The 20,824-nt window shown below is 44.9% G+C and overlaps 3 protein-coding genes across 4 annotated transcripts; 1 reads left to right on the top strand and 2 right to left on the bottom strand.

The window, feature by feature from the left end:
• Window positions 1–1,675: 1,675 nt before the first annotated feature.
• Window positions 1,676–4,586, bottom strand: rad51c (RAD51 paralog C). Of its 2 annotated transcripts, XM_063014211.1 has the most exons (9): window positions 4,264–4,567; window positions 3,733–3,979; window positions 3,462–3,619; window positions 3,239–3,372; window positions 2,977–3,108; window positions 2,815–2,881; window positions 2,523–2,583; window positions 2,384–2,444; window positions 1,676–2,240 (listed from the first exon to the last, which is right to left on the bottom strand). In XM_063014211.1, the coding sequence occupies exons 1-9, from the start codon at window positions 4,382–4,384 to the stop codon at window positions 2,130–2,132; spliced, it is 1,092 nt and encodes a 363-aa protein (XP_062870281.1). In that variant the 5' UTR covers window positions 4,385–4,567; the 3' UTR covers window positions 1,676–2,129. The 2 variants fall into 2 exon arrangements, with proteins under 2 accessions (XP_062870281.1, XP_062870282.1); XM_063014212.1 differs by lacking the exon at window positions 2,384–2,444 and having other exon boundaries at window positions 2,159–2,240; window positions 2,486–2,583; window positions 4,264–4,586.
• A 1,546-nt stretch (window positions 4,587–6,132) lies between these two features.
• Window positions 6,133–7,853, top strand: atg101 (autophagy related 101). Its single transcript, XM_063014136.1, has 2 exons — window positions 6,133–6,662; window positions 7,249–7,853. The coding sequence occupies exons 1-2, from the start codon at window positions 6,411–6,413 to the stop codon at window positions 7,651–7,653; spliced, it is 657 nt and encodes a 218-aa protein (XP_062870206.1). The 5' UTR covers window positions 6,133–6,410; the 3' UTR covers window positions 7,654–7,853.
• Window positions 7,854–8,535: 682 nt separating this feature from the next.
• Window positions 8,536–20,598, bottom strand: zbtb21 (zinc finger and BTB domain containing 21). Its single transcript, XM_063013572.1, has 2 exons — window positions 20,517–20,598; window positions 8,536–15,398 (listed from the first exon to the last, which is right to left on the bottom strand). Exon 2 carries the CDS (start codon window positions 15,389–15,391, stop codon window positions 12,446–12,448), a length of 2,946 nt encoding a protein of 981 aa, XP_062869642.1. The 5' UTR covers window positions 15,392–15,398; window positions 20,517–20,598; the 3' UTR covers window positions 8,536–12,445.
• Between the last annotated feature and the right edge of the window lie 226 nt (window positions 20,599–20,824).

The raw sequence follows: 20,824 nt of genomic DNA, 5'->3' as shown, positions 1-20,824 counted from the left end.
CTAAATAGTGTGTAAAAAAAATGACCCGCAATATTGCAAGTGCACTACAAATGTAGAATCCTAGTATGTGAATTGAGACGCATCAGTATTAGCTCGCTTAACCAAAAAATATAACAAGCTCATAATATAACTAATCGGTTAGCTGGATATATAATTCATTACATAATCAGTGTAACATTAGAATCTATTTACAATCGTATGAATTCAAAGAACAACGATAAGAAATATGCTACATATGAGCTAGCTTGGTGGAGCGCGGGTGGTTATGGGAAGTGTAGTTTTTACAATCCGATTGAAATTTAGTCTTCAAAAAACTACATTGTGCATTCTTGTTCTCACAAAAACACAACCTAGGTCGAACCTAGAAAATTTGAGTTTAGGGTAAACAATAAAGCACTTAAAATTAACCTTAAAATTAAGGAGATATTTAAATGAATAATTAACTGACTTCTGTCACAGGAGTGACGTAGAAAGGCGTGCACGTGGGATTCTATTTATATACGTTGGCTCGTGCACGCGCACAAATGAAGGTCAAAAATAAACTAGTAAAAAATGTGAACTTCTTGTAATGAGTTTCATTTCTGCATTAATTCCTCATCACATGTGATCTAATCTTCATCTCTCACAATAAAACCAAACACAAAAGCGTCACCATTTAGTCCATGTTAGAGAAACTCTGTAATCTCTGTATTTAACAGTTGGTAGAGGGACTTACAGACTGTTCATGCTGAAATTCACAGAATGGTTTCAACTTTCTTCTGTAGAAACAATATTTACTGCTTACAAACAAAAACATGGCAGAATATTTTGCCAAATGGCAAGTATCTGCTGTTATAGTTGTAAACCCTACAGCCTAAACTCTACCTTCATGCACCATTAAGCTTCATGCACCAGTTCAAGAAATGTCCGGATCACCGCTTTCTTTGCACCTTGTCTAGTGTTTACAGGTAGGACTGGACACACTGCAGGTCTGACCAAGAACAATCCATCAGTGGAAATAACAGCATGTTTCCTTTGCAAGGATAAATTTAAGCTTTCACGTAAACAAAGTCTTTCACAGACACAGACAAAGACATCCTTCAGCTTGTTCTCATGGTGGGAAAGTGTTTCTGTTGCTTTTATTTCCTTTCAGCTCACTGCTGGCACTTCACATAAACTGGACCGTCTGTCAGCTAATTGACCATGACGCTGACGTCCTGTGAGGCCTTTAATGAAAATTACAAGCGAAATGTGGCCCGTGGGATCGAATTTTATCACCAGAACGTCTCTGTGCGCTGGTTCTGGATGGTGGAGTGAGGGTGTATATAGGACATCAGAGATGGAGTTAAAAATATCTGGTGCAGAATTCGTCCTTGTCAGGATTTAACTGTTCTGCACTGAGTGTCTGTTACAGCGCAGCGCGTTCCAAATAATCAAAACATCTCTCACATCACACTTTCTACTCCCACTGTGGGTAAAGAAAACCTGCAAGAGAGACCTACGGCTGAAGTAGAACATTTTAATTCTCTTGTAAATGCATGACGTGCCAATCTTGGGATTTTATAATCATTTAAACAAGCATTTAAATGTTTTGTAGGTTTAATGTCATTGCACTTTTGATTCATCATTAGCAGTTATGATTGACTACAGCTTTACTTCTGTGCCTGTGTAAACAAGGTTAGTTTGACTGCACACACCCCCCCTCCCCCCCCAAAAAAAAAGAAAAAAAAAGAAAAAGCACCACAAAGCTGGGAAGTGGGGTCACCATCCACAGTCAAGCAAGCTTTAAATCACAACGGGCTTTACAGGCTGGATGAGTTGTTGCTGACCTCTTGGAGAAATTTTAGCAGCTTGGCCACTGCTAGGAAGATTCACCTCAAGTTTCCTCAATTTGGAGATAGAGCTCTCACTGTGGTTTGATTGAGTCCTAAAGCCTTATTAAGTGTGACAAATACACAGTACCAGAGGCAGAAATGCTTATAGAAAAATAGAAACATATTTAATAACAAAAATAAATCGTCATGGACGCTTGAAAGTCGCTTGTACAAGCATAAATCATTTTAACAGAAAGTGTTTGATCCATGTAAATGATTCCTCAGTTCCTCTCGTATAAAAGCAGAATGTGGAGGAGTTTAATCGTGTGGAGGAGTTTAATCGTGTGGAGTTTGGGTACGAGGACGTTTGCTGTGGTTTGCTGCAGGGCCGTGAGACGAGACTGAGGGACGAACTTCATCACTCTCAGAATCTCTGAATCCTTCCGCCTGAACCAGACAGAAAACAGATTAGTAATACTGGAACAGTACATTTACCCACAGTCAAGCGAGCTTCACATCGACACGGGTTTAGAGGCCACAGTGCGAGAGAGCAGCATGAATAAAGAATATCATTATTATAATGTACTAACAGCGATCTGATAGTGGACGGTGGCATCAGGGTGGCTGGGTGATTTGAGGAGAGACGCCAACCTACAGAGCGGGCAAAGACAGATCATGAGGAGTGTCCCTACCATAACAATACAGGTACAGTGACATCACTGGACCAACCTTACTGCTCCGTCCCAGTGTAGAAGCAGTCTGTGTGTGGCTGCGTGACCCCAACTCTCACCTGAACAGCAACAAAAAGCACATAAATATAAAAACATACATTTCAATCGCTGTCGGCTGTTACCGGGCTTTACATGCAACATGCAAACAGAAAGTCCAAAAGAACCAGAACTGACAGACTGTTTCATTTTACCACCAAATATTTCAATCGTATTTTTAGTTCTGCACTAAAGCTGCAAAGCTAACGCAGTTACAGGGTACGTCATGAAAAGTTGAAGTGGGATGAGATTACCCAAAGCAGGGACGAGTTTGGATTGGCCGTCTGCGATTTTGGTGGTCATCTGATTGGTCAATACTACCTAAAAAAATAAAACAAACAAGTAAACCTTAAACATTCTGGACAGTACTTGGACAGTAAGAAGAAACAGTACGTCTGGCGCTAGAGGAATCATACCGCTATACTGCGCTGAGCCGCTAACTGGATGAGCTGCTGGGAAAATCCGTTAAGCAGACGCGTTCTCTGTGAGAGATCCTCAAAATCATGGCGGAACGGGAAGGCGATACTGTCGATCACCACCAACTGCACCTGTGGTGTGCACACAAGTGTGTTACAGTTCAATAAACAGTGTTAAACATGTCCCTGTCCCATTTTTTAATGAGTTACACCATCAGATTCAGAAGGATGTTCAGACAGGATCTGAGGAGCAGCTTTGTACCTCTGGATGTTTCTTCAGGAAGTCCGGCAGGAGGTAAACCTCAGCTAGCAGATCTACATAATCACGGCAGCGGACGAGGAAAACTCCAGAAAGGATCTTCTCCAGAGTGAAGTCCTCCAAAGCTCTGCGCTGCTCTAAAAATCAACACAAACCAAAAGTTCGTCCAGCACATGCACCTCAGCCAAAAAACATCTGATGGTGGATGTTATTCTTCTGGTCAGACCTTCATCCTCTGCTAGCAGGGCACAGTGCTCCACTGCTGCTTCAGCCATGTCCACCACCCTCTGGACCACAAAACTGCCCTCTGTATCAATGAACAGGGCTTTTCCACCAAGTCCACCGAAACACGCCGGGATCTGCACGTCCACAGCCAGCTGCAAACTGAGAGAGAACAAACAGTGTCCAGCTGTATGCAAAAGTTTAAGCACCTCTGGCCAAATGGGCAAAAGAGGTAAACAAAACGGAACAGTAGCCACATATCTCCTCTGTCTCACCACAGCTGAGTCTTTCCGATGCCTGGAACACCACAGATCTCGGTGCTCCTGCCCACCGCAACGCCGCCTCCGAGAGCAGCATCCAGTTCTGAACAAAAGGTGACGATGCTGCCCCGGCTCTGCTCCTGCTGCAGAAGATCCAGCGCGGTCAGACCTTCTACTGCTGCTTTCTCACAGCCGAGATGTCGGGGATCATTCAGGAATGTCTGCAAAACCTCCTCTGCATCCTTCTGAGATATTCCTGCATCTAGAGAAAGAAATCATGATACTTTAATCAGTGACAGTGACTGTGTGCGCTGAAGAGACGCGTGATCGTCTCAGCAACATTCCACTGGGGGAACTGGAGATCAAAAGATATGAAAAGAGGGAATAAAAACATATTTTATAGTGCACTACACCTTTCGTACAACAGAGGTCTCCAAATCTCCAGCATTTACGTACTACAACTTTAATATCCGAGCACACAGTACAGAAACATCAGGATTTGTGCATCATTCTCTACCTAATGATATAAAGAAATAGATGCAGTACCTCTGCACAGCTGATGTGGTTCTACATCTTGTAGATCTGCTCCTGTATGAAATCCTGCATGTAATAATTTCACCTTCACTGATGGAGCCAGTGGTGAGCTGGAGACAGTTCTGAGCATCATGGTGCATAAGTTTAGTGCGCAGGTTTGAACCGTTTAGGTTACTATGCTGCTTTACTTTTATGCATAATATATACTAATAAAAAATCAATAAACTTCCTGTGTCTTAGCAGTTGTCATTTATTTCATATCTGAGCTAAACATCTTTATTTACACTTAATGAACTTTGCTTTTTGCAGCTCAAGTCCCTGCTCACTTTCTGTACTTCACGAACGCGTCCGAAACCGCACCACACTCACTATATAGTGCACTACTTTAAAAGGTTTGTTATCGTAAGTCATGTCTGCAAATTTTATAAAATGTAATACCAGATACACGTATACAATTCCACAATACACAGCAATGTATTAGTATTTAAACAAGTAAACTCAAAGCGCACTTCTTAGTACATAGGGAATAGGGTAAAAGGGAATTGTGTGTGATTTGAGACACAGCCTTAGATTCTCCATTTTGGAGCGAACAAAAAGTGATCGTTTTTTCTTTACTGGTAGAAATGTTGGCAGTTTGGGACCAAATAATGAAATATTACTTTAAAAATTACGTAAACGCTGCAGCTAATTTATTTATAAAAAGTTACAATATTAAGCTAGTTTGGTTTTTTAAATGTCCCTTGTTGCATACCGTACTGACACTGCAGCCGCACTAAAGGCATTTTCACAGTGCGCGCATAATATAAATTTTACGGTATTTTAGCGCCGCCTAGCGACAAAAACAGAACATCTCACCACTCGTTTACTTACATCAGTTAAATACACGTGAATATGGGTGCATTTTGTGTTTTTTTCTCTTCTATATAATTTATTAAACACATGATATGTATGACATGATTCTAAAATATCTGTTGATTACATTTTATTACATTAAACATGTATAAAGTAGTACCAAAAAACAATTATTACTGACTCCTCACACCCTGGCCATAAACTTCAGTCAACCCCTCCCCTCTATAGGTCCATCCACACTAAAACTTCCAGATTCAAGAGCAGTTTCTTCCCACAGACCTCCCATCTACCTCCTAAATAAATAAATAACTGACAATACAGACCTGAGCACGACAATATTCACCTGCAGCAAACTGACTAAATATTGTAGAACTCATCCTACATGCTGTACACTTTACTGTTTTTGTAAATATTCCACACGCTGCTAACTTACATTATCTGTATATTACCATCCTATCGACAATTATGAGTATATACACATACTCAGAATACTCAGAACTAACAGAATAAAACTTTTAAAATATAAAAACTAAAACTTTTTATATACAAATTAAAATAAACTAAGTCAGCAAAAAAAGCAGCGGTCACACTAAGATGCACTTATGCAATGTAGATCGGAAAAACATTTTCTTTAATCATTTATTGATTGTCACGAACTACTTCATGCTGGTCATAGTCGCAGTGGGTTTGGCGACCCCTTAAACACTGGGCAACAGGGCAACATAGGTCCTGGGTTTAAATCTCACATAGTTAAATAATCTCCTGCTGTAAAAATTAGACCACATAATATTTAGAATTCAGCGAGGTGAAATTTATTTATATGTATTTGTAATGTTTACTTTTTAATTTAGAATATTTAGTGATATTTTGAAGTGAAATGCTGCAAATCGTCCACTAGAGGGCGCTATAACATCATCACTGCAATTACCGTAATACACCTACTTTAATCTCATCAGGAATTTGCAGGGGTACAGGGTGTAAAGTGGGACAACTCCAGAAACGCGTTTGAAAAAAACAAGCTGCTGTGAATCCACCATTTTGGTGTAAAACAGACGCGTCAGTGGACAGAAACTGGATCATCATGTTTACAGTCAGTACCAGACTGACACAAAGCGCCTGTTTATCCTTCTGATGATCAGATTATTCCAGAAACTGAGATTTTATCAGCATTAAACTGAAACTGCTGTGTGGTGTCTATATTGACTGAGTATCTGCAGAAGCTGCTTTTGGATTAGAATTTAGAACCACATTGATAATAACCCCTTTAGTGGGTATTAATTGGAGGTATTAATTGGGTATTCGGGGAGATGAATTGTCGCTCGGAGGTGTTGGAGGTGTCTGTGGAGGCCAGGCAGGTGGATGAGGCCATGGCTGGACTTCTACACACCATATTATTACACAGAAGTACAGGCAAGTTCCACTATAAGAAGGAGGGCACCTACTGCATGGGCACAGTTGGCACCCAGGATGTCGACTGTGATTTTATCGACTTCACATTCGTGAGGGTCTCATCAGACGAACTGGATCGTGTGATCAGAAAAGCCGTGTCTGAATTTAAGGTAAAATAATCCTGCATGCTTTAATCTATCAGGCATGTTGATGCCAGCTTTAGATTTCGATCCTGAACCACTGACACGATGCCACACCGAGGTCCCACTGGGGATTCGAACCCTGGATTCCAGAGGTAGTGGGCTAATCTGTCGCTGCACCGTTCGAGCATCCTAATCATATAATAGAGGAATCTAGGAGCAACAACAGCTCGGCTGTGATGTCACACACAGAATGAGATGCTGATATCGTCTGTTCTAAATTAAAAACTTGCTACTGAGTTCCAAACTGTCGCTGTAAGAAACGACAGCAAAATGGCATTTAAAAAAACATTTGAAATGGTTTATATTGTGCAGTTTTTGCTGTTTGTTTGATTAAAAGCACAATTATCTCCAGGTTATTTGATTCCACCAGCAAGTCACTTCCCATTCTTTTCTCTAAAGTTTATCTTTAGCCTTCATAGTAAATCAAATCAGCATGGTAACGACACCATTGGTGATTGGTTCTAATTCATGATCTTATAATAAAGAACTCACTCTGAATAACAGGACTGAACGTGTCCTGAAATTAACCAGGACGTGCTGGTTTTCCCTGCAGGACGCCCTCAGGAACTCGGGCAGTGATGGAATGGGTCAGGTCTCTCTGGAGTTCTATCAGAAGAAGAAGTCGCGCTGGCCGTTCTCCGACGAGTGCATCCCCTGGGAGGTCTGGACCATAAAAGTCAACGTGGTGAATCTGGCCAACGAGCAGGAGCGGCAGATCTGCCGAGAGAAAGTGGGCGAGAAGCTCGGCGAGAAGGTCATCAACATCGTGGAGGTGATCAACCGGCACGAGTACCTGCCCAAGATGCCCACGCAGTCCGAGGTGGACAACGTGTTCGACACCAGCCTGAGGGACGTGCAGCCGTATTTATACAAAATCACCTATCAGATCACCGATTCTCTGGGGACGTCCGTCAGCACCACCATGAGGCGCCTCATCAAAGACACGTTAGCGCTATGAGAGCCGGCGTTCACCATTAAAACGTGTATTTATGTATTTATTCTCTGTGATCGAGACTCGGCACAGATTTCCCTTCAGTTAGCACGTAGCAGTACAGCGTTCTTCTGTTTAACTCGTAAAACTTGTAAAATAAATCCTCATTTTTATTTTGTACAGTAAATCTTGTAATTATTCCTTAATAAAAGTGAACGTCATTTTGGCTTCGTTTTAACGTTTCAGTCTTTGCTGTTCATCAAAAATGACCGTCAATATTTTATTATTTTTTTAATTGTTTTTAGGTAAAACAATATAATGGAACCAGCACTCAGAATGGAGGTGTTACTTACTGGTACGTATATAGGTTTATTATTTAGGGTGGGGTTGGAGGGATTCGTCATTACTGCTGTAATTACACCCTCTGCTGGTTGGTCTGGGTGCTGCACAGAGATGGTGAATAATGGGGAGCAGTGCGTGACTCTGTACGCTATACTGATCCCTGTGTGAACTCACATCGTCCATCGGCCTTGGCGTGTGTTAGGTACGGTCCTCCTCAGTCAGGGTCAAGGTCCACAGCGCTAGAGGAGATACAGATGGGGAACTGGACATGACTAGATTGTGATGTGGAAACAGAATAATATAAACACAATATCATCAGTGGGTACCAAAAAATCACTCTTAGTGGATCATCCTACATTTACCGGAGCTTTTGGGGGTTGTGTACTGCACTGTGCCCAGAGATTCCATAAAACCCAGACCCACTGCGACCCTGACCACGATGAATTGGTGGTAAAACATGTAAATAAAACGAAAGTGTTCAGATTCTAATCAACCAGTTCAGTTCTAGTTTCATTTTCACCAAAACGTTCCATCAAACCAGAAAGAGGAAGAAGAAAGAACTCGTGGTGCTGAGGAGCGTCACTTTATTTTAGGAAGCAAGCAGTGAAAACAGCAGAAAAAAATAACAACATAAAATAAAAATCAAAGCATTTTTACAAATATCAGTTATTATAGAGACGGCACTTAAATACCTGAACAAAATACAATCTCATTATAAAACAACTAAAACTGTTTAAACTGTAATTCTAATCACGTCATTAATACGATATTATTCTCACCTCTCAGCCTGTAATACACTGCATGATCAAAAGTATTGGGACGCCTGTTCTAATCCTTGAATTCACGTGCAACAATTTAGGGAGGGCAAACTCCAGTGTCCTGCACAGAGCCCTGACCTCAGCCCCACGCAACAGCTCTGGGATGAACCAGAACATCTACTGAGAAAAATCAGCGCCCTCCATACACATGCTTTCATGTTTTGACTGAACGGGCACAAATTCCCACACACACATACACTCCAAAGAAGAAAAGGTCACACAGAGGGTCAGTCTGCTTCAATACGTCCGACAAGCTCACGGTCAAGCGTCCGAATACTTTTGACCACACAGTGTACATTTAATGAAGAAATGAAGAAGCTTTAAAGAAGAAGAAATTAATCAGAAGCATCTGATTAATAAAAGAACAGCAGATCACGTCCAACACGTCCCACCAGAAACGTTTCAGGATCTAAATTCACTTCAGTTCTATTAAAATACTCCAACATTTACCAGCTAATCCCATCAGCGCATTATATTCATATATTTATATACATATATAAACATTTCCATCCTACACATAAAACCAAACCCGTCGTTCTGAAAAGAGGAAATAAAATAAAACGACACAATAAATTTAATCACATTTAATGATCAGAGGAAATTCTGAGTGAGATTGTGCTTCCACGACTGACGCCTAAATGTGACGGAAAATCCTGAATCGAAGGAATTTCAACATCCGGACCTGATGGCTGAGTGTTTATTTCATAATAACGTACAGATACTGATACAGTACCCACACACGCACCACCGTACAGACCACCGTACAGACCACCAGAGATAAATCCACACCACCAGTCCATCCACACAACACGTCTGAACACGTGCTGCTCTATTAAATCCTCATCAACTTTTCATCTGTTTTTACTACCTGATTTTATCCTGGTCAGGGTTACAGTGGGTCCGGGGCCACTGAACATGAGAGGGAGATGCAGCCCAGTTTGGCACATTTTCGGACGTATTGGTACACTGGGGATCTAAAGTGGCAGAACTGCAGGTCAAAAAGATCCAGAGACGGAAGTGAACATAACTGAACAGATTTTCTGCAGTAAACGAAATGAAATGTGACTTTTGGTGCCATTTATATCTTAAAATCAGCAAATAAACAGTAACTGTGCAATAAAATGTGCAAAAAATTAACAGTGTTCGAAAAAACACGTGATTCAACCAAGACGTGTTTAAACTCTTGCATAACACTGAACCAGATCCTTCAGATTTGTTCCAATCTTTCATTTCAGGGTCGCGGTGGGTCCGGTTATCCTAAAAATCACAGGATGCAGTGCAGTTATACCCCCCGGACAGGATGCCAATTAATCATGGGGCCAGACACAACCAATCATGTCTGTATGTAGACGCCCAGCCGGCTGATAGCACCGCTGGAGGTTCAAACCCTGGCTCACAGCAGTAGTGGGTTAGTGTGATTTACCGCTGTGCCACCCAAACGCCTGGTGATTTATCCTGTTGCCAAAAAATTCTCGGTCCGACCCCTGGTAGGGGAAAACTGCTGGTATTTTAGACTGTGTAATGGTAATGGGAACTTGTTCCCGTCACACATCGTTCCATCTCGACGTGTCTCTAATGTGTAAATACTTTCCTCTTAGTTCCATAAAGTAAAAACAATAATCATCACAAATCTGAACTGGTTCTGGTTGCAGGAAGTGAAAATAATTTCAGCAGGAGACGCTTTATGTTTTTCTGATCTTGTATTAATACTTACACTGGAAAATAAATCAAATAAATTGGTGCAGAATCAGAAATACATCAATAAATTAGAAACAATCAAATGAATCTCATTAAAAGAAGTGATTGTGGTATTAGGTTGATTATTTAGGTACTTTATGATGTAATAAGGCGACACCACTCCCACAAAAAGTCTGAAATCTCCTCATTTTCAACAATTCATCTGTTTTATCGAGTTATAGAAAATAAAATCATGTAGAAAGAGGAAATCAAATCAACGCGCCACCTTGTGCTTTTAGGTACGAACAACGGAGTTCATAAAAGTGCTGACTGGAAACGAAGAGAAAGGCCACAAACACCGGGGCGACGCCCTGCAGCTCCGGATCGTCCAACACCGAGCGAGCGCTTCGACACTTATTGCAAAATTTTAAGCGTTTAAACCGAATCAGATTTTAATAAAATGGGGCGAAACGAACAGCAAGATGATCGAGAGATTTAACGAAACAGAAAAGTCTACACGTGTACACGCAGAGTGTTGGAGCAGAAACGAGGTCCAGATTCGGTCCGATCCTAAACTTTCACTCCACGTTTGACTAACGTCCCCCCGGAACAGCTAATAATGTTGAGGATGTTTTATAGATGGGAAAATACAACAGAAATAATATTAAACAAGCTGTAACTGTTTTTACTTCCGATACGCCGAATACAGTAAATCAACGTGGGATTCGATCAGGGGTGTCAAGACTTTTGCATAATGTCGTCCGCACCAGAGGCCACATTACAGAAACGTTCCAACACTGAAATCACTCTGAGGTTTTCGTTACGATGCATTTTTGTCGGAAAGCGATTAATGTTACTGTTTTTTACATTTTCCATTTGCGCCGTGCCCTCCACGAATCACCCACCACCTACGCCAGCGCCTCAGGGGTCAAATTTGCAAGCAGCAGTAACGAGGAACCCAGTCGACCTTCAACAACAGCCAACTGTGCCTGCTAGAGACCCGGCCAACCCAAGAGCTCAGCTGTAGAGGGCATTAAACCACTACACCACCCCCAAATATCTTAAAAATTGAGACAGTTAGAAGAGTGTTTCCTTTTGAATTGGAAAATTGGGATACCACTGACCATTTCAGTCAGTTCACTTTTTTTTTCTTTATGCATTTTCTCCCTTTTTATTGCGTCACTCTTCCTCTGCACCAATGCCGATCCCCGCTCCGATTGAGGAGAACGAAGCTAACCCACGCCCCCTCCGACACGTGGGCAGCAGCCATATGCATCTTATCCCCTACACTTTGACGAGTGCAGTGCAGCTCAGCGTTGTGTACGGAGAGACACACCCTGACAGCACTCTTTTCTCATCTCTGTGCAGGTGCCATCAATCAGCCAGCAGAGGTCGTAATTGCACCCCATCCGGCTTAGTCCCGCCCATATCTGAACAACAGGCCAATCGTTGTTCATGTGGTTGCTCAGCCTCAGCCGGCAGGCAGAGCCAGGATTCGATACGATGTACTCGAGATCCAGCTCTGGTTCCAGTGTGTGTTTATACCGCTGCACCACCTGAGCGGCGTAGCTTTTACTTCTTTACTGTGATTGGCTGCATCCCAAACCGGACACTACATACAGGTAACGACACCATTCATAACATGGTTATAAAACACTATTCAGAACAGTAGTATGCGGTTTGGGACGCAGCTCTTCCCCCTGTGTGTATACGCAACCGAAATCTGCACAATAAATTCCTACAATTAAAAGTCACACATTCAGATTTCTTAGTATTTAATGTAGACTCTGATAGTCGTTAATTATTAGTCATTAATCATGTAAGATTTGGGTTTGATTACGATAATTTCTCATTCATTCATTAGTTGGGATTTGCTTCTGTATTGTGGCCCCTGGCGTGTAGTTTCCCATCTACCCACGTTCAGCCTGATTTCGGTCCAAAATGCAGAAATTAATGGCTTCATAAGTCTCAGACCTGCAGGTTTAGACGTGACCGTGGCTCTGCTCGTGACTCCACAAGCTGAAGGCGGTCTTAAAGGTCCGGTAGCAGAGTTTGCACATGTACTGCCTCTTAAAAGTCAGGGCGGAGAGGGTCGGCGCGTGATAAAAGAAGGCGTCTGATTCCTGAGAAGATGCTGGCTGGTCTGCGCCGTCCGACCTGGAACAGGAGAGGTCCTCGGCTCCGTTTTCAGGCTGCTCCTGCTCCGGTTGGTTGGGGTTGGGCTGAGAAGACCTCACGGTTCCGGGCTCCTCTTGTGAGACGGCGTTTACGGTTTGGACCGGTTTGGGTGTGGATGCTTGAGGGGTCGTAGGCTCCGGGATGGAGATGGTAAGGGGTGGAGACGGGGACGGGGAAGACGGGCGTCTCTCCGTCTGTCTGGAAATGGGATCCTCGGTGTGGGACTGGTAGTGGCTCCACAGGCGGAAGTTGGTGCGGAATGCTTTATGGCAGATGTGGCAGATGAAGGGCTTGATGTGGCACAGAAGCTCCTGGTGGCGCTCCAGGGTTTTGCGAGAGCTGAAGAGCTTGCTGCACTTTTCGCAGGGCCACACGCCTGGTTCATCAGAAGCTGGGGGCTCTTGGTCCGTCACCGGTTCCTCTTGCGGCTCCTCTTTGACGACGAGTTTTCCGTGAGAACTTAAATCCTCCGGGGCGCAAGAAGAGTCATCGGAGTCTCCATAACTCGCTTCGTTTCTCTTACCAACGTACGCCGGCTCCTTAGAAGGCGGTGAAGCTCTGCCATGGTCCATGAGCTCTTGGTTGGCATCCGGACACCCAAAGGTCAACTGCTCCCTGGCGGTCATCATATTCTGGTTGTGAACCTCGACTTGATGTCGCCATATACTGAACGAGGATCTGAAGGTACGCATGCACTTCAGGCAGGTCAACTTCTTAAACTTGCAGTTGATCTCGTGGTCTTTTTTCACCAGAGAATTGGAGAACCTGAGGCCACAGTAAGGGCACACGGTGGCATACCGGCACGCTCGTTCATGCTCCTCGAGCTCCTCGGGAGAGGACAGCTTCTCGTTGCAAAGCCTGCACGGAAACACGTCCTTGTCCTGACTTTCCTCGACTTGGTTTCCAGGTTGGTACTGCCTCTTTCGTAGATCTTCTGCCTCTTGGGCGTCGGCGTTGGCCCTCTCGACCGCGTGTCCTTTAATGTGCAGTTTCAGATGCGACTGGAAGTAAAACGTCTTCCCGCAGTACGGACACCCGTAAGACCTCGATCTGCGGCTCTTCTTGCCGAACGCTTGACCCTGATGGCCTTGCTTGTTTCTCCTGAGCTTCATGATCAGCGCCTTCTTGATCTCCCGTTCTCGCACGATGTCTATAAGCTTCCTCTGGAACTTCTCATCCAGGACCGGGTAGGAGCCGGGCGAAGCCGCCGGGTTCTGGACCACGCCATGCTGGGTCTGGCAGTGCGTCCAGACTTTAAAGTTGGTATGAAAGCGCTTGTGGCAGATCTCGCAGGAGTAGGGTTTCTCCGGGTTGTGGTACATGTTGACGTGCCGATAGAGGCCGGCGTTCGAGCGGAACACCTTCATGCAGCTCCAGCATTTGAAGGCCTTGGTCGATTTGAGTTCTCCGAGTTCCTGATCGGCGTTTACGGTTAGGTTCTGAGGCGCATCGTTGGACATGCTGTCTACACTGTCCTCTTGACTGACCTGGTGCTCGTTTAAGACACTGGATCTCTTAAAGAGGTTCAGGGTGTCGTCCAGAATCGCCTTCCGTTTCGCAGACGGACCGAAGAACGCTCGAGGACTTTCGTCGTAGTTGGCCTGGAAATCTTCAAAGCTGACGGGCAGATTGTCCTCCACGGTGATCCGTATGATTTCTGCAGGATCAGCCAACGGGCTGCTGGCCTCTCTTTTAATGGCCGGGGCGTCCTCCTGAGCGTCCTTGTTCTCCTTAAGTGGAACAGACCTGAGAACCAGCGGCGGCATTCGATGCCTGCTTTCGGCCGATAGAGCCTCCTCGGTTTTTAGCGATTTGAGGGCGGAGTGCTCTTTAGTCTGCGAGTCTTTCAGCTCCAGGACTGGAGAGAAAACCGGAACCGGACTGTCCATGGACAGGGATCTGCGCAGGAGGCTTTTGATCAGGGGCCCGCTCCGGTCTACGGTTTGATTATGCGGCCCTCGCTGGCTTCCGGAGACGTTTTTTGGGTGGTACAGGGGTTCGGGTTTCACCTCATCCGCCGGGTCGTCCAAAGAATCCGAGTTCAGGTGCTGGATGGTTTCACTGAAGGACACCGAAGAGGTCAACTGCGGCCTTACCGAGGGGGGTCTGTACTCCGGACAGCCCTTCAGGATGGACGGAACGATCGCTTTTCTTTCCCTCTCGGGCTCCTCGGTAGCATTTCTACTCAATTTCGTTCCGCTTTGGTTTGGCCTGCTGTATCCCGAGGGGCGCAAAGTTTGCCCCGATCCGGGCGGGACGTTTTCAGGTGGACGTTTCGGGAACGCGTCTCCACCTTGGTGCACGATGACGCTTCTTTTCTGTAAACCGCCGTCGTCTTCTTCAGAGAAGCACAGCTTCTTCCTGGACACGCAGTAGGACGCCTGAGGCCTGGCCGACATGATGTTGGTCAGGAACGGGATGCCCAGGCTGTAACCCAGCTCCTGAACCACGGCCAGGCTTCCTCGGTCCACGAAGAGGGACGACGAGTAGATGTAATTCAGCACCATCTCGAACGCCTCGGGCTCGCAGAAGTCCAGGTGGATCACGCCGTGGTTCTCAGCGTCTCTCCGGGAGAACAGGGTGCTGAAATACTCGCTGCTGGCAGCCAGGACGCTCCGGTGGGCGGGGTAGCGATGTTCACCCACCATCAGCACCACGTCACACAGGTGCGCCTTCAACCGCTGCTCGTTCAACACGCCCAGCAGCGAGACGGCATGGGCGGGGCTGCTGTAGTGCGCCAGGCTCTCCATCTCAACCCTGAAACAAGAAACAAGTGATACTGGTGACAAAAACAGCATCAATATACAATACTGTAGTGCTACCACCACCGTGCTTTACAGCAAGGGTAATGTTGTAGGAACACTCTAATACACACCTGCACTCTCATACACACCTGCACTCTCACCTACACTCACACACACAAACATACACACCTACACTCTCACATACACTCTCATACACACCTACACTCTCACATACACTCACACACACTCATACACACCTACACTCTCACATACACTCACTCATACACACCTACACTCTCACATACACTCACACACACTCATACACACCTACACTCTCACATACACACCTACACTCTCACATACACTCACACACACTCATACACACCTACACTCTCACATACACACCTACACTCTCACACACACTCATACACACCTACACTCTCACATACACTCACACACACTCACACACCTACACTCTCACATACACTCTCACATACACTCTCATACACACCTTCACTCTCACCTACACTCACACACACAAACATACACACCTACACTCTCACATACACTCTCATACACACCTACACTCTCACACACACTCACACACACTCATACACACCTGCACTCTCACACACACAAACATACACACCTACACTCTCACATACACTCTCATACACACCTACACTCTCACATACACTCACACACACTCATACACACCTGCACTCTCACACACACAAACATACACACCTACACTCTCACATACACTCTCATACACACCTACACTCTCACATACACTCACACACACTCATACACACCTACACTCTCACATACACTCACTCATACACACCTACACTCTCACATACACTCACACACACTCATACACACCTACACTCTCACATACACACCTACACTCTCACATACACTCACACACACTCATACACACCTACACTCTCACATACACACCTACACTCTCACACACACTCTCACATACACTCACACACACTCACACACCTACACTCTCACCTACACTCTCACATACACTCTCATACACACCTTCACTCTCACACACACAAACATACACACCTACACTCTCACATACACTCTCATACACACCTACACTCTCACCTACACTCACACACACAAACATACACACCTACACTCTCACATACACTCTCATACACACCTACACTCTCACCTACACTCACACACACAAACATACACACCTACACTCTCACATACACTCTCATATACACTCACACTCTCACATACACTCACACACACTCATACACACCTACACTCTCACATACACTCACTCATACACACCTACACTCTCACATACACTCACACACACTCATACACACCTACACTCTCACATACAAGAAACAAGTGATACTGGTGACAAAAAAAAGCATCAATATACAATACTGTAGTGCTACCACCACCGTGCTTTACAGCAAGGGTAATGTTGTAGGAACACTCTAATACACACCTGCACTCTCACCTGCACTCTCATACACACCTGCACTCTCATACACACCTGCACTCTCACCTACACTCACACACACAAACATACACACCTACACTCTCACATACACTCTCATACACACCTACACTCTCACATACACTCACACACTCATACACACCTACACTCTCACATACACTCTCATACACACCTACACTCTCACCTACACTCACACACACAAACATACACACCTACACTCTCACATACACTCTCATATACACTCACACACACACACACTCATACACACCTACACTCTCACATACACTCTCATACACACCTACACTCTCACATACACTCACACACACTCATACACACCTACACTCTCACATACACTCACTCATACACACCTACACTCTCACATACACTCACACACACTCATACACACCTACACTCTCACATACACTCACTCATACACACCTACACTCTCACATACACTCACACACACTCATACACACCTACACTCACATACACTCACACACACTCATACACACCTGCACTCTCACCTACACTCTCATACACACCTGCACTCATACACACCTGCACTCTCACACACACAAACATACACACCTACACTCTCACATACACTCTCACACACCTACACTCTCACATACACTCACACACACACACTCATACACACCTACACTCTCACATACACTCTCATACACACCTACACTCTCACATACACTCACACACACTCATACACACCTACACTCTCACATACACTCACTCATACACACCTACACTCTCACATACACTCACACACACTCATACACACCTACACATACACTCTCACACCTACATTCTCACATACACTCACACACACTCATACACACCTACACTCTCACATACACTCACTCATACACACCTACACTCTCACACACACTCATACACACCTACACTCTCACACACACTCACACACCTACACTCTCACATACACTCTCATACACACCTACACTCTCACCTACACTCACACACACAAACATACACACCTACACTCTCACATACACTCTCATACACACCTTCACTCTCACCTACACTCACACACACAAACATACACACCTACACTCTCACATACACTCTCATACACACCTACACTCTCACCTACACTCACACACACAAACATACACACCTACACTCTCACATACACTCTCATACACACCTACACTCTCACCTACACTCACACAGACAAACATACACACCTACTCTCACCTACACTCACACACACAAACATACACACCTACACTCTCACATACACTCACTCATACACACCTACACTCTCACACACACTCACACACACTCATACACACCTACACTCTCACATACACTCACACACACTCTCATACACACCTACACTCTCACACACACTCACACACACACTCTCACATACACTCACACATACACTCACACACACACTCTCATACACACCTACACTCTCACATACACTCACATACACTCACACACACACACATGCTCTCATACACACCTACACTCTCACATACACTCTCATACACACCTACACTCTCACCTACACTCACACACACTCATACACACCTACACTCTCACATACACTCACTCATACACACCTACACTCTCATACACTCACACACACACTCATACACACCTACACTCACTCATACACACACTCATACTCTCACACACCTACACTCTCACACACACACTCACACACACTCATACTCTCATACACTCTCACATACAGTCACACACACGCTCACACCTACACTCTCACACACACACACTCTCATACACACCTACACTCTCACACACACTCACACACTCATACACACCTACACTCTCACATACACTCACACACACACACACACTCTCATACACACCTACACTCTCACACACACTCTCACGTACACTCACACACACACTCACACTCTCATACACACCTACACTCACACACACACTCTCACATACACTCACACACACACTCACACTCTCATACACACCTACACGCTCTCATACACACCTGCACTCTCACCTACACTCACACACACAAACACACACCTACACTCTCACATACACTCACTCATACACACCTACACTCTCACACACACTCACACACACTCTCATACACACCTACACTCTCATACACTCACACACACACACACTCATACACACCTACACTCTCACATACACTCACTCATACACACCTACACTCTCTCTCACACACACACACACTCATACTCTCACACACCTACTCTCACACACACACACTCACACACACACACTCATACTCTCATACACACCTACACTCTCACATACACTCACACACACGCTCTCATACACACCTACACTCTCACATACACACACACACACACTCATACTCTCATACACACCTACACTCTCACATACACTCACACACACACTCATACACACCTACTCTCACATACACTCACTCATACACACACCTACACTCTCACACACACACTCTCATACACACCTACATACACACACACACACACTCATACACTCATACACACCTACACTCTCACATACACTCACTCATACACACCTACACTCTCACACACACTCACACACACTCTCATACACACCTACACTCTCACACACACACACCTACACTCTCACATACACACACACACACACACTCATACACACCTACACTCTCACATACACTCACTCATACACACCTACACTCTCACACACACACACACACACTCTCATACACTCACACACACGCTCTCATACACACCTACACTCTCACATACACACACACACACACTCATACTCTCATACACACCTACACTCTCACATACACTCACACACACACTCATACACACCTACTCTCACATACACTCACACCCACCTACATACACACACACTCATACACACCTACACTCTCACATACACTCACTCATACACACCTACACTCTCACACACTCACACACTCTCATACACACCTACACTCTCACACACACACTCTCATACACACCTACACTCTCACATACACACACACACACACTCATACACATCTACACTCTCACATACACTCACTCATACACACCTACACTCTCACACACACACTCTCATACACACATACACTCTCACATACACTCAAACACACACACACACACAAAATCTAACACGCACTCCCACTCACACACACATTTACTCATAGTCTAACTCTCACACACTCAAACACACACACACACACTCACATTTACTCATAAGCTCTCACACACACTCTCTCTCTCTCACACACACACACACACACACACAAAAACACCCACACACTCACACCCACACACGACTTTACTCATAAAGTCTCTCTCTCTCTCTCTCTCTCTCACACACACACACACACACACACACACACACACACACAAGATGTATAATCAGAATAGTTCTATAGAACAGTGTGTGTGTGTGTGAGACAGAGCAGGGAACTGAGATCAGATCAGATCACAACAGATCCTAAGAGATCGGATCAGATCAGATGAGCATTACGTCAGTACGGGTCTGTTTGAGCCCTACCTAGTGCACACTTGTTCCCTTCACTCCCTCAGTGTGGGACGCGGCCTCTGCCCCGCGCGCGCTCACTCACTCTCTCACGTTCTCACTCACCGTGTCTCTAAGGTCTCGCGCCGCTCCCGGTGAGCGCGTGATCGCTCCTCTTTTCCCGCTTTATCTGCTCTTATTTCACGAGTTGCGTCGCGCGCGCAGCGCCCGTGATTCCATCCATCTTGTATTTGACGTCATTCCGTTCCACAGATGAAGTCATCGATCCTAACGCGCGTCACGTGTGCTTCGTTCTGATTGGCCGCTGCGCTGTGTGTGGGTGGTTATGCAGGAAATGACGGCGCTGATCTCTTAAAGACGCAGCGACATATTTACACAGAACTTACAGATAATGTACAGGACATTCATACATA

This window comes from Trichomycterus rosablanca, chromosome 18 (genome assembly GCF_030014385.1).
Source record: "Trichomycterus rosablanca isolate fTriRos1 chromosome 18, fTriRos1.hap1, whole genome shotgun sequence".
Taxonomy (NCBI): domain Eukaryota; kingdom Metazoa; phylum Chordata; class Actinopteri; order Siluriformes; family Trichomycteridae; genus Trichomycterus; species Trichomycterus rosablanca.
Note: the sequence above shows the minus strand (reverse complement) of the source record. Positions and strands in the feature narration are given on the sequence as shown.